Source organism: Prionailurus viverrinus, chromosome D3 (genome assembly GCF_022837055.1).
Source record: "Prionailurus viverrinus isolate Anna chromosome D3, UM_Priviv_1.0, whole genome shotgun sequence".
In the NCBI taxonomy this organism is placed as follows: Eukaryota; Metazoa; Chordata; class Mammalia; order Carnivora; family Felidae; genus Prionailurus; species Prionailurus viverrinus.
In genome coordinates, this window is record NC_062572.1 from 5,767,251 (window position 1) to 5,779,939 (window position 12,689).

The 12,689-nt window shown below is 61.9% G+C and overlaps 1 protein-coding gene across 25 annotated transcripts in view; it reads left to right on the plus strand.

Moving 5' to 3' along the window:
- The window catches only part of NCOR2 (nuclear receptor corepressor 2), a 217,027-nt gene that overhangs the window by 58,681 nt on the left and 145,657 nt on the right, over window positions 1-12,689 (plus strand). For all 25 annotated transcript variants that reach the window (XM_047827206.1, XM_047827205.1, XM_047827207.1 and 22 more), the window contains one exon: window positions 11,385-11,599. In XM_047827206.1, coding sequence (XP_047683162.1) covers window positions 11,495-11,599 — 105 coding nt within the window. In that variant the 5' untranslated portion in view covers window positions 11,385-11,494. The remainder of the gene's footprint in view (window positions 1-11,384; window positions 11,600-12,689) is intronic.

Consider the following 12,689-nt stretch of genomic DNA (forward strand, 5'->3'; position numbering starts at 1 on the left):
TGGGCCCTCTCTTGTGGTTTCCAGCTGACCGCATGTCAGAAGCCACAGGTCACTTCCTGGCAGCCCACGGCCTGTATGTGGATGTCAGACTGATTTATTGGGTTGGGTTTATGGTCCATGTTTTTGAAATAAAAACTGTAAATTGAGGGATGTCTCAAAGTCAGACTTTCTTTGCCCGAAAGAATTGGACGCTGTGATCCCCTGGGCCCCGTTCTCCAGGGGCCAGGATGCCCGGCTGGGGTTGAGCTGCGGCCACCCCCTGACACAGGCAGCCCCCACCTGCCCCTCTCCTCCGTGAGACTTCGGCCTGGCGTGGTATCCTCAGCCCTCCTCGCTGTTTCCCCCTCCCTATTTCCGGCCTGGGACCTCTCCCCCCACCGGAGCCTGCTTAATCTTGCTCCCTCCGCGGACTGGTGATCGGATCCCAGAAGCGTGCTCCCGTTCCGGGCCCTGAGGCCTGTGAGCTCGCTAGTCTGCGGGCTCCTGGCTGCAGGGCCCGGAGGGCCTTTTGGGTTCTTGATCCTTGACACTCACTGATCAGCGAAAGCCCTCGGGGAAATCGCAGGGGCTGCTGTGATCCACATTTGAGCCTTGGAGGGAGCTGGTCGAAATGGGCCCTTCCCCCGCGGCCTGGCACCTGGGTGGCATTGGTGGAAGGTGGGGAGGGGGGATGATGCGAGGGGGGAGCTGCTGCGGGTGGGGGGGGGGGGCGGGGTGGGGGGGGGGGGGCGGGGTGGGCTCCCAGCCCCGGGCGCCGCTGCTGGCGAAGCTATTCTTAGCAGCGGGAACATTTGTCCTCCTTCACACGTGGTGGAGGACGTCCCCCAGAGATCTGCCCCGAAATACTCAGGACGACCCCATAAATTCCTCAGAAAGCCGTCCTGGGGGGCCCAGCGTGCGTGGAGGCGGGACGGGAGGAGGCGTTTCCGGCAGCTGCGCGGCTGCGGACACGTTTGCCAGATGTTGCGCAGGGAAGTTTGTGGGAACCCGGAGTCTGCCGCGCGCGCCCCCTCGCCGCGGCCCCCTCCACCCTCCTCCGGGTCCTGGTGAGTGATGGGCGGAGCCGGCAGACGGTCAGCCCCTCCCTGTGTCCCCCGTGGCTTTCGGGGGCCTTTCAACCCTCTCCTGACGCTGCCTGGGTTGGGGGCGACGTGGGCTACAGACAACGAGGCCTTGACTGTGGTCCCCCTCAGTGCCTGGCCGCGAGGGGCTGCTGCCCTGTGCCGGGACCCCTGGCAGGGCCTTGGGCGGCACCGGCTCTTCCACGGGGCCCCCAGGGCAGCGGAAGCCACCACAGAGGATACCAGCCCAGCTGGTTGCCTTGGCTAGCAACCAGGGAGGCCTCCCTGGAGGAGGTGTGCGCTTTGCTTCTGTTTTGTTTCTGTTATTACTTAATTTTTAAGTTGTGGTAAAATACACATCACAAAAACGTTCAGGTCTCGGGCATTTTTAAAGGGGCCATTACTCCCCATACCCCTTCCTCCAGGCCCTAGCCATCACGCCTCTACTCTCTCTCTGTCCCTAGGAGATGACTAGGCCGGGTGCCTCCTGTAAGCGCAATCGTACAGCGTTTTTGCCCTTTTGTGTGTCTGGCTCACTTCATTCAGCAGAATGTCCAGAGCAGTGATCTGTGGTCCATTGACTCCTTGGTTGTTGGTTCGTCGCCGTCCAGGCAGCGATGTGGACGGATCCGGGACCCCGAGCCCCGCAGCCTTTGCGATCCCGGCGCCCTGGATCCGTATGTGGTCGCCCCGCCCCCTGTGTGGACGAGCGCTCACTGCGAGCGGGTACCACGCTGAGCCCCGACACGGCTCGCCGAGTCAGGTCCCTGCTTCCCACTCTGTAGTCCGCTCTGTTCCAAGCCCCCGGGGCAGAGGGTCGAGCGCTTTGCCCAGTCGCACAGCTGGTGCCAGCGTCCCCCCCGTCCCCCTCCCCCCCACTGCCCAGACACCAGCTTCTTCTCTGGTTTCCCCCTCTTCCCCCTCTGCAGAAAAAATTGCCGTTTGGAAGGCCAGATGGAAAACACGTCCCTCCCGGGGCGCTCAGAACCTAATGAGGAAGAGCCAGGAAAAATCCAGCGTAATGTTTGTGAAATACCCAAGAGGGAGGGCGCGTCTCCAGGCAAGGGTTCTCGTAGGGGACCCTGTGACCTGGCGTGCGGGAGGGTTTGTCATGACTGTGGCTTCTCTCTCTCTCTCTTCCTTTTAAAATTAAGAGGGGGAGGGGGAAGGGAGTCCAGGAGGAAGCGATTTTGAGCAGATCTGGCTATGGGGGGGAGCAGGGCTGGGCGGCCGAGCTGGCCACAGCCCAGTGGACGCGAATGTACCAACTAAATCGGAGACCGAAACGGGCCTCCTCGGTGGCACTCTTCTGCTCACTTCGGAGGGTGTGTGGGGCTGGACAGGGTGCCTTCTGGCTGCATGACCTTGGGTGAGTGAGTTCACCTCTCTGAGCCTCGGTTTCCTGATCTGTTGAATGGGGCAGTCATGTTCAGTGAGGGAAATCGGAGCCTTCCTCTGTGCGGGTGCCCGAAGAATGCCACAGACTCTCAGGTGGGTCTGAGGACCCCGGGAGGGCACCAGGCAGCATCTGGGGGCGGTGGAAATTCTAGCCGCGGCTGGGGATCCCTTTCAGGGGAGGTGCGAGCTGGCGCAGGTTGCCTGGGGTGTGTTCGGTACCAGGCTTCTGGTTTTCCCTGGAAGGTTGGCGCGGGCTGTGGCCAGTCCAGGGCTCTCTGTCCTTGGACCTGGTCCCCTGTGTGGACCAGCGGCAGCTTTTGTCCCCACGACCCTCGCTGTTGTTCCCCTGAAGCGTCAGAAGTGGGCTCAGCTCAGGCCACTGCCCATCTCACCGGATGCCTGGACCCCATGCTCATCCCCCCTCGAGAAGCTCTCTGTCTGCTCTGTGTTTGGGCGCGGGTCCCCCCAGGCCTGCATACCCTCCTAACTAGGGCCTTGCTCTGCCATTTGGTCAGTTCACTTCACCCAGCCTCGATTTGCTCATCTGCAGCATGGGGATCGTAACAGTACCTGCCCGGTGACTAATGTTGCCATCGTCATTGTGGCTAACTCGTCCCCACCCCGTGTTTCTAGTAGCCGAGAGTACTTGAGCCATAGCCCTCGTTTTGGGGACTCTTCTGTGGGTGTTGAGCTGTTGAGAGATCTCTTCTCGATGAATCTTTGCACCTGTCCCTCCCTGTTCTGATTCTGGAGTTGGAGACTGGAGGCGGTTTTCCCCAGGGTCCTCTGTGCCCAGCAGGCTGGTACTTGGGGGGCAGTTGTGCAGGCTTGGGGATTCTGGGGGGGGTGGTGCTCATGTGTGTCTCCCACAGTGGCTGGCGGGGAGCCTGATGTAGGCGTATTTGTGGAATAAAGGCACGCTGGGCTCTGTGGACAGTGGCACAGTTAAATTGATGTCTATCTGGGGCGCCTGGGTGGCCCCGTCAGTTAAGCGTCCGACTTCGGCTCAGGTCATGATCTCACGGTCCGTGAGTTCGAGCCCCGCGTCGGGTTCTGTGCTGGCAGCTCGGAGGCTGGAGCCTGCTTCGAGTTCTGTGTCTCCCTTGCTCTCTGCCCCTCCCCCACTCGCACTCTCTCTCTCTCAAAAATAAACACTAACGAAAATAAAATTGATGTCCATCTGTTGACTTGTCTGTCCATCTGTCCGTCCGTCATTCCTCCATCCATGCTCCCCCCTTGCTCTCCCCTTCCTCCCTCCCTCTTTCTTCTACCCACCCACCCACTCCTCCTTCCCCCTCCATCCGTCTTCTGTTGAGTACCTGGGGTGAAGAGGTGCTTTCTGTGTTGGGACAAGCCTGTCACTGGTTGGCAGGAGTTTTTGTCCAGCTGGTCCACTGCTGTGACTGCCCCCCGCCCCCAGTGCCTCATTGGCCAGAATGAGGCAGAGACCCTTTGGGATGGGCTTGTCTTGGCTGGTCTCCATTTAGGGGTGGGTGGGTGGCATTTCTGAGGGCAGTGCTCTGAGCTGAGCCGTACGTGACTTTGGGCCACTCAGGGGTGCTGCTCTTTGGGCAGAGCCATGAGCAGGCCGTGGTTGGGTCCCTGGCTCCTCCTTGGGGCGGAGAGGTCGTGTCAGGGGCAAGGGGGCCAGTTTTACTCCTGCTGGATAGGGACCTGTGTTCTAGGGGACCCTGAATGGTGGCTTTAATCGCGTTAGGATTCCAGGTGGGTTACTCCCCGACGGAGGGCACAGCTGAAGTTTCCTTTAACACAGGGGCACGAGGAGCAGGCTTGGTACAGGAGACCCCGAACATCACCCCTGCCCAGAGGGTGGCGTCTTCCTTTCTCGTTCGGAGTGAAAGCCTGTGTGACCTCACAGGGGCCTTGCTCACTCCACTCTTGCCATCCGGGCCCCCCGGCCATTCCCTCCCCACCTCAGGGCCTTTGCACTGTCTGCTCCGTCTGCCTGGAGCAGCTTCCCTAGACATCCGCATGCTTCCTTTCTCCCCTCTCCCTCCTTCTCCGTGCCCGCCCCGCCGCCAGCCATCCCCTGCCTACCCTCCTCATGCTTCTTGTTTTCCCCACACCGCAGACACCTCCCAACATTCCTGTAATTACTCCGGTCTGGCTTGCTAGAATGGCAGCTCTGTGAAGGCAGGGCTCTGGGGTCTTTTACTCGCGGCCGCGTCTCAGAACCTGCCCACAAAGGTTCCTGTAATCGTGGTTGACGGCGGGGAGCTGCAGGGACTCTGGCTTCACCCCCCTGCCCTCGTGGGCCGGGGAGGCTCCTCTGGGCTCACCGGGGCCGCCTCCCACGGGGCTCTCTGTGTCCCAGGGCTCAGCTGAGAGCCGGATCCCTGAGCAAGGAGGCCCTGTGGAAGGTGGAGCTGGTACTTGGCCGGCTCCCCATTTTCCCGGCACGCCAGAAACTAGAAACTCAAGGCGTAAACAGTCCGCTTCGTTCTAGCTGGCGTTTCTGCCACCTCTTAACGTCACATCCCAGAACAGCCTCGGTGCTCACGTCCCCCGTGCTGGCTTCCGGGGCTCCGTGCTCCCGGGGCCAGGCTGTTTCTGCTCGGTACATATCTGTTGGATCCTCCTGTGTGCCAGGCTCCGGATTATGGCAGTGGGCCGAGCAAATATGCGTCGAGCACCTACCGTATCGGGTTAAATGCGCGTCTCCCCCCGTAATTCATGTCCACCTGGAAGCTGGGAACATGATCTTATTTGGAAAGCGGGTCTTGGCAGATGTGATTAGTTAAGATGAAGTCACAACTGGATGAGGGTGGGCCCTGAATCCAATGACTGGGGTCCTTCTCGGGGGAGGACCAGCAGAGAGGTGGCCGCAAGCCAAGGGATGCCTGGGGCTACTCGCTGCTGGACGAGTCCGGAAGGATCCCCCCCCCCACCCTGACCCGGAGCCTCGGGGGAGGAGCGTGGCCCTGACCCACACCTTGATTTGGGACTTCCGGCTTCCAGAACGGTGAGAGAATGCATTTCTGTTTTCAACCCTTCCTTTTTTTTTTTTTTTAACATTTAATTATTTTTGAGAGACCGAGCGTGAGCGGGGGAGGGGCAGAGAGAGAGGGAGACCGAGAATCTGAAGCAGGCTCCAGGCTCTGAGCTGTCCTCCCAGAGCCCGACGCGGGGCTCGAACCCACAGACCACGAGATCATGACCTGAGCCGAAGGCGGATGCTCAGCCGACCGGCCCCCCCCCAGGCGCCCCTCCACCATCCTGTTTGTGGTGCATTGTTCATCCAGGTTCCGGGAAGCTAGCGCACCTCTGTGTGCCAGGCCCTTGCAGGGGAATCGCCAGTGGAGCCAAACATTTGTCCAGTAGCTGCTGAGCGGTCCCACGCCCTTCTGGAGGCTGAAGAGCAGTGGCGAGGAAGGCCACGGTGTTCCCAGTGCATCACTGTCTCTCCAGCCTGGACAGGCCGGCAGGGGCGGGGGTACGAGAGACCAGGTCCCCTGTGTGGGGCCTGTGGCTTCTCCGAGCACCCTGGAGGGTTCTGGAGGGTTCTGGCGAGCGCGCGCGTGTGTGCACATGCTGGGGGCTTCTCTCCCGCTGACAGCTGAGTTTTCATTCTGAGGCTCCCCCACCTGCCACGGGTTCTGACGTCGGTGCCCACTAGTTGCGGGAAAGTCTCAGGCATTGGGTGGCGCAGACAGCTGGCCTTTCGTCTTCTCCAGAGCCTGGGCTCAGGTCGGAAGGCTCCCAGGCACCTTAACGAGCACCCTGCACGTCCGTCCCCCGCCCGCTCTCGGAGCCGTCCCGGCCCCGACCTGCTGTAATCCGCCCTCCCCGGAGCTGAAGTGGGCCGCACGCGGCACGGAAAATCTATGGAATGTGCCTCAGTGGGGCCTCAGCGTCCTGCCTGGGGCCGGAGAGGAATGTGGGGGCAGGAGGGCTCTGGCCTCATCTGGCGTTACTGGCACCTGCCTGGACAGGTTCCCTTGTTGAGCACCTGCTGTGTGCCAGGCGCACCGGTAGGCTCGTGGGATGCAGCGGGGGCAAGGCAGACAAAACCCACAGCGGTGAGCTTCCTCCTGCAGATTTGGGCGGAAAGCCACGCGGTGGATGGAACACGGGCTGTGAGGTCAGGATTGTGGGGAGCGGCCCCGTGGGGCCCGCAGGGCTCTCTGGTGGGCCACTGAGTGGCCCCTGCTGGGTGCTGCCTCTGGGGCAGGTGCAGTAGAGGGCCACCCTGGGGCCCCTGTGCTGTTTGTGGGTGGTCCCCACCGTGGACCATTCGTGCCGGGCCCCGTGCAGGACTGGAGTTCTTGGCCCTCCTCTGCCTGGCTCGGCAGCCCTAGTGCCCTGGTTTGTGGCTTGGACGTGCGAGGCCCAGGCTGGGGCTTTGGGGCTCGGAAGTATCTCACGCTACCTGGCTCAGCCATTTCTTAGCCCCGCTTGAGGGCCGTCTCGTCTCCTCCGAGCCCTGCCCTTGCTGAGTTTGCCTCATTGAGCGCCTGCTGTTTACCAGGCGTGATGGCATTGCTTCCCAAGCATGCCGTCCTGCTGGCAGGCTGGTGGAGCAGGAATTCTGGATGTGTACCTGAGGAAACTGAGGCTCAGAGGTGTGAGGCTTCCTGCCTGACGAGGGGACAGAGGGTCCCCGTCCCCGGGAGGCCACTTGGCCTCTTCCACCCCAGGGTGGAGCTCCTTCCCGACTTCCCTGGGCTGTGCCTGCTTCTCCTTCTCTGGTGCTGCCGCTCTGATCCGGCCAGCGTCGTCTCTTGCTTGGATGCCCGCAGGAGCCCCGAGGTCTCCCGGCTCTCTGTGGCGCCTGCTTATGAAACACACTGACTTCGGCCCAGGTCACGATCTCGCGGTCCGTGAGTTCGAGCCCCGCGTCGGGCTCTGTGCGGACAGCTCGGAGCCTGGAGCCTGCTTCCGATTCTGTGTCTCCCTCTCTCTCTGCCCCTCCCCCACTCATGCTCTGCCTCTCTCTGTCTCTCAAAAATAAATAAATGTTAAATAAAAAATTAAAAAAAATAAAATAAAACACACTGACTCTTCATTTCCCCAACCACCGTCTGTGGCTCCTCAGAGCCCTTAGAACAGAACCCATCCTTGCCGTGGCCCGTGGGCCTTGAGTGACTGTCCCCCCCACCTGCCTCGTGCTCACTCAATCAGTTACTCAAGCACGAGGTGCCTGGTCTCACCTCTGGGCTCCTGTTTAGGTGGCCGCCACCGCCTGACTCCCCCCCCGCCCCCCCCCCCCCCCCCCCCCGGCTGTCTTGTGCCCGCTCCGCTCCGGGAACTTCTCCCTTCTCCCCCTTCTCCCCGAGACCCCCTCGCCCTCCCCGAGGCTGGAGTAGCCTGAGCGTCCATCTCCGAGGTCACTGTTTGCTTTCTGCTCCCTGCTGCACCCCACTCCCACCCGGTCGGGGCACCGAGACCCTCGGCAGCTGGGCTCCGCCTCATTCACTCATGTGGGGCTCAGCGCGCAGCGGGGACCCCGAAGTTTCTGTCCATAAATGGATGCGTGCTACCCTCTCTTGACCCCGAAGCCACCAGATCCGCGGTGGTATTGGGGCCGCTGTGCCGACACTGGCTGCAGCCTCGATCGATCTTCAGAAGGCCTTCCAGCCCAGACCTGATCCGGGGCACCCTGCTGAGTCCCCGGGGGGGAGGGGTCTCCCTCACCCCTCTCCTACCCCCGTCTTTGATGGAGGTGCTTCCTAGTTTTTCTTGTCATTCACATTCAAACCTTGAGGAAGACATTTGTTTTTCCATTGACAGTGTTATGCAAATACTACCTGTGTCGAATTTGAACACATTTCCATCCCCGCGTGGAGAGCCCGGGTGCCCGTTAGCAGTCACTGCCCACGCCCTCGGCCCTGGCGGCCACCAGTCCCTTTCGGGTCTCTATGGGGTTGCCTATTCCGGATACTTCCTGTAAGGGGACTCCCACACCAGCCGGCCTTTTGTGACCGCCTCCTTTCACGCGGCGTGATGTTTTCACACCCGCGGTGTGGCTGTGTCAGTAGTTCATTTCTTTTTGTGACTCAGTCGCGTTCCACCGTGTGGATGGACCACAGTTTGTTTATCCGTTCGTCTGTTGATGGACTCTTGGGCAGTGTCCACCCCTTGGCTGTTGTGAATAGTGCAGCTCTGAACGTTCGTATACATGTATTTGTTCGAGTCCCCGTTTTCAGTTGTTTTGGGAACGTGCCCGGGACTGGAATTGCTGGGTCATTGGGTAATTCTGTGTTTAACTTTTGGAGGAACCACCAAAATGTTTTCCTAAAAAAAAAAAAAAAAATTTTTTTTTTTTTTTTTTTTTTGAGCTGGCAAGAAATGTGACTGAGGTTGGGAGGGGTGGAAATTGGGTTTATTAAACAAGCTCGTGGTGAATGGAAGGGGGCACCCAGAGTCCCTTGGCTTTGGGGACAACCTAGACGTGAGGGCACGGGGCCAGGGAGTGCCAGGGTGACCTGTTGATGGCTGAGGCCCCTTGAGCTTGGCAGCCGACACACCGTGAGTCTTGAGGGAATGGGAACCCGGCCAGACCCTGGCCTTGGTGTGAGGAGGGTGGGGTGCCGCTGAGGGCTCTCCAGGGCTGGTTTGGAAAGGTGTCACCTCCCCGGCTTCTGGAGCCCACGTGCACTGCGCGCGTGAGCATCTGGCAGAGGCCTGCCATCTCCAGTTGGCGTCTTGTTAGGCAAAGGAAGTTAGGAAAGCTGTGGGTAAATCGACTTCTTTGCCGCCTTATGCAATGCAAAATCAAACAGCCATTTGGAAGCTCCCCCACTGCGCTTGGAGGAGGGGCGACCAGTGGGAGCCTCTCCCTGCCGAGGTGCTGGCCTCAGCTCCTCGGAGAGCCCAGAGAGAAAGCAGAACGGAATTTGCGTGACCAGGATCCACTGGGCTCCAAGATGGATGGGAGCAATGGGAATTCTGGAACGGGGTCCGGAAGTGGCCACACCTGCCCCTCTCCCCAGGCCGGTTTCTTGTCTCTGGGCTATCGGACAGATGTCATGTTGCCCTCGGTGGGAACTGGCAGGGCAGCCCCCCCCGCCCCCCCCATCAGAGCGTCACTGTCACTAGGCTGGAGCCACTGCAGACAGTACTAGGGGAAGTGATACTAACAGCGTCTGTTAGCTGAGCAGGATTTGGTCCCGCGTTTATAAAAATTACAGGGCACATCCTGTCTCGGTGGCTGGGAAAAGCCCACGTGGGCAACTTGCTGAGGTGCCCGTAGGTGCATTGATCTGTGACTCCTTCCTTCCCTGGCTGAGTCAGACTTCTGGTGGCAAGCGACAGAAACCCAGGTTGGGCCGGCGAAGGCCAAGCACGCGGCCGTCTCCGCTCTCCTAAGCGAGCGAGCAGGCTTCGCCTTCAGGCCTGGCTGTCATCGGGACCCCGCCGCGCTCCCTCCGCCCTTCCGCTCTGGCTTCCTGCCGGCCGGCGTCGTTGCTCGGCGGGCATCTGCCGTGAGGTGGCCCCCGGAACCGCAGGCTTTCGAGCTCCTGGTTCCGGGCCAAGCTGGTTCCTCCAGCCAGAGTCTCAAGACTGCCTCTCATTGGCCTAGTTTGGGCCGCGGGCGCATCCCTCGACCAATCCCTGGCCCCGGGGATGCAGGACTTGCATTGGCCAGGCCCGGGTCACGTGACTACTTCCCGAGCGCCGGTGGGAGGCCGGAGGATGGTTCCAGAAAGGAAGGTCACATCTACAGTGGCGGGAAAGATGGGGGTGGGGAGGGGGACGCCACCAGAGCCTCAGATGGGGGTCTCGTGCCTCCTCTGACCACCGCGACCTCAGCCCTCCGTCCCAGTTCGAGACGGCCACGGGGCCCATCGCCAGGGGAGGGGCCCGGCGTCTTCCCGTGGGGAAGGACAGTTGTGAACCCGGGGCAGGGCGAGGAGGGGCGTCGTGAGATGCAGCCCCAGCCTTGCCCGGCGCACCGAGGCGTCCAGGTGCCAGGCCCCTGCGCCATCTTGGATTTTTCTAGCGGGGGGCGGGGCTGCACGTGCGCGGCCGGGGGAGGGGGGAGGGGCCGTGGCCGTGGCCGTGGCCGTGGCCGTGCCCGGCTCTCACCGTGGGCGTGGGCAGGCGGCCCAGGGGTGGGGGGATGGAGGCCCCCCCCCAGAGATTTCTGGGCAAAGGCAGCTTCTGACTAGGGGCCTCCTGGCGCCCTTGAGTCCTTTCTTCCTCCCGAGACTCAGTTTCCCCGGCTCTAAAAGCACGGGACTGCTTCTTGAGATTTTTTTCCAGCCTGGACATGGGTGTTTTCTGTCCCATGGAAGGTACAGTTTATCCGTTCCCCCCGCCCCGGCTCTTGTCCGGGCCCTTAGCTGTTTCCCGAGCGCGGCCCCCGGCTGCCCAGTCCCCCCACTCCCAGCTCTGCTCCTGCATGGGGTCATGCGGAGGCCCAGGCAGGCCCGGCCTTGCCCGGGGTCACGCTGTGACCCGTGTCCTGCCCGAGCTGACCTTGCCCACCGTGGCCAGGGACGCAACCTTGAACCTCACCCTGGCGGTGCCTCTCAGGACAGGCCCCCAGCTGCCTGCCTGAACTGGGTGCTTGCCGAGAACTTTGCCCTGGTGACTCGGAAATCTGCAGGGGGCCGTGGGGTGAGGTCGGGTGGGCCGTGGGGGCTCGGGACCCTTCGGGGAATGGTGGGGCAGTGTTCACAGGGTTGGGGTTCCCGTGCCTGCCGAGCCAGGGCCTTGGTCGTGGGTGGGGGGCGTGTCTGGCCTGGTCCGTGGCTCGGGGGTCCCCCAGAAGCCGTGTTGCCACCTTCTGCTGTCGGTGGGCAGGAAGCGCCCAGCGGCTTGGAGGAGGAGGAGGGTCAGGAGGACCTGTGTGCTTGCTTTTCCTCAGGGACCAAAGGAACTATTAGGGGGCCCCACCAGGGTCCTTGGAGGGGACACTGTCCCGTGGCTGAGCTTGTTTCTTTTCTGTTTTTTTCTCAGGTTCCTGTGACAGGGTGGCCCGTGAGCAGATGAGGAGGACTGGCTTTTAACCTTGGTGGCCATCGAGAGGGAGATTGTTGGGGCCCAAGAGCCCCCAGACGCTCGCCGCCATGTCGGGGTCCACGCAGCCTGTGGCGCAGACGTGGAGGGCCACCGAGCCCCGCTACCCGCCCCATGGCATTTCTTACCCTGTGCAGATCGCCCGGCCCCACACGGTGAGTAAGGGGCGGGGTGTATGCCCGGGCCCACCTTTGGGGCCTTCTCTCCCCGAGTCCCCGTGAGGGCTGGTGTGGCTCTGACGGGGTCCAGCCAGGGCTCACTGGGTCCCCTGAGGGGAGTTGGGGTGTCACGGCAGGGACCACTGGCCTCTGGACGTTCTGGTAAAATCTCTCAGCTCCTGCTCTAAAGGGGGGGGGGTGATGGAGACCGGGGCCAGGCTGAGCTGGGATCTCTGCCTCTCTGAGTCAGCTGTGGAATTTGTGTATGGACACGGGACGCCTGCTGTATACGCTTTGCTGGCAGCCCAGCCTCCCCTGGACTCCTTTTGGCTTTGTTGGGGTCTCCTGGGTGCTGACTGACAGCCCCTTGCCTCCCTGAGCCGTGGCCCCGGAGCTCGTGCACTGGAGGCTCTGAGATGAAGACGCTCGGAACGCGTGTCTGGAGCCCTGATTTGGGGATCCAGGGTGTCGGTTCCTCTCACCGAGGAGCCGCCCCGCCTCTCGGGGGCGACCTGCCTGCAGGGGAAGAGGAGTGCTGGCTACGTGCTGGCCCGCACACGCGTGCGCCCTTGACCGGCTCTCCTAAGCTGCACCCTTGTTTCTCCTCGCAGTGACCCCGTTTCCTGCCGCGCCTCTCGCTGCGCGGTGTGGCCGTGAGGATGGGCCTTTGCTGGCATTTTCTGGGCACCTACTGGGTACCGTGTCCTTGGGCCTTGCCGGAGGGCTCCCGGGGTCTGGGGCCTCCCTGTTTGACCAACTGGCTGCTTGGCGGGGGGGTGTGGGGTCTTGCAGTTGTAGCTGGGCAAGAGGCTGGCTCTGCTGGCCCGTGTGTGTGTGTGTGTGTGTGTGCGTGTGTGTGTGCATGCATGCGTGTGGACTGCTTGGCGTGGTTCCTCTTCGTGAGAAGAAAGGAAGTGGTGTGGGAGGGCATTTCCATCAGTGAGCGTGTGAACCCACTGGCCCCGCGGGGAGGGTGTCCCAGACGCGGCGGCCTCTGGAGGATTTTGGCCACCAGGATGCTTTTCAGAGCCAGCCGGGCTGAACGGGCACATATCGAGCCCTGTGACGAGAGCTTGCCTGTGGGTGG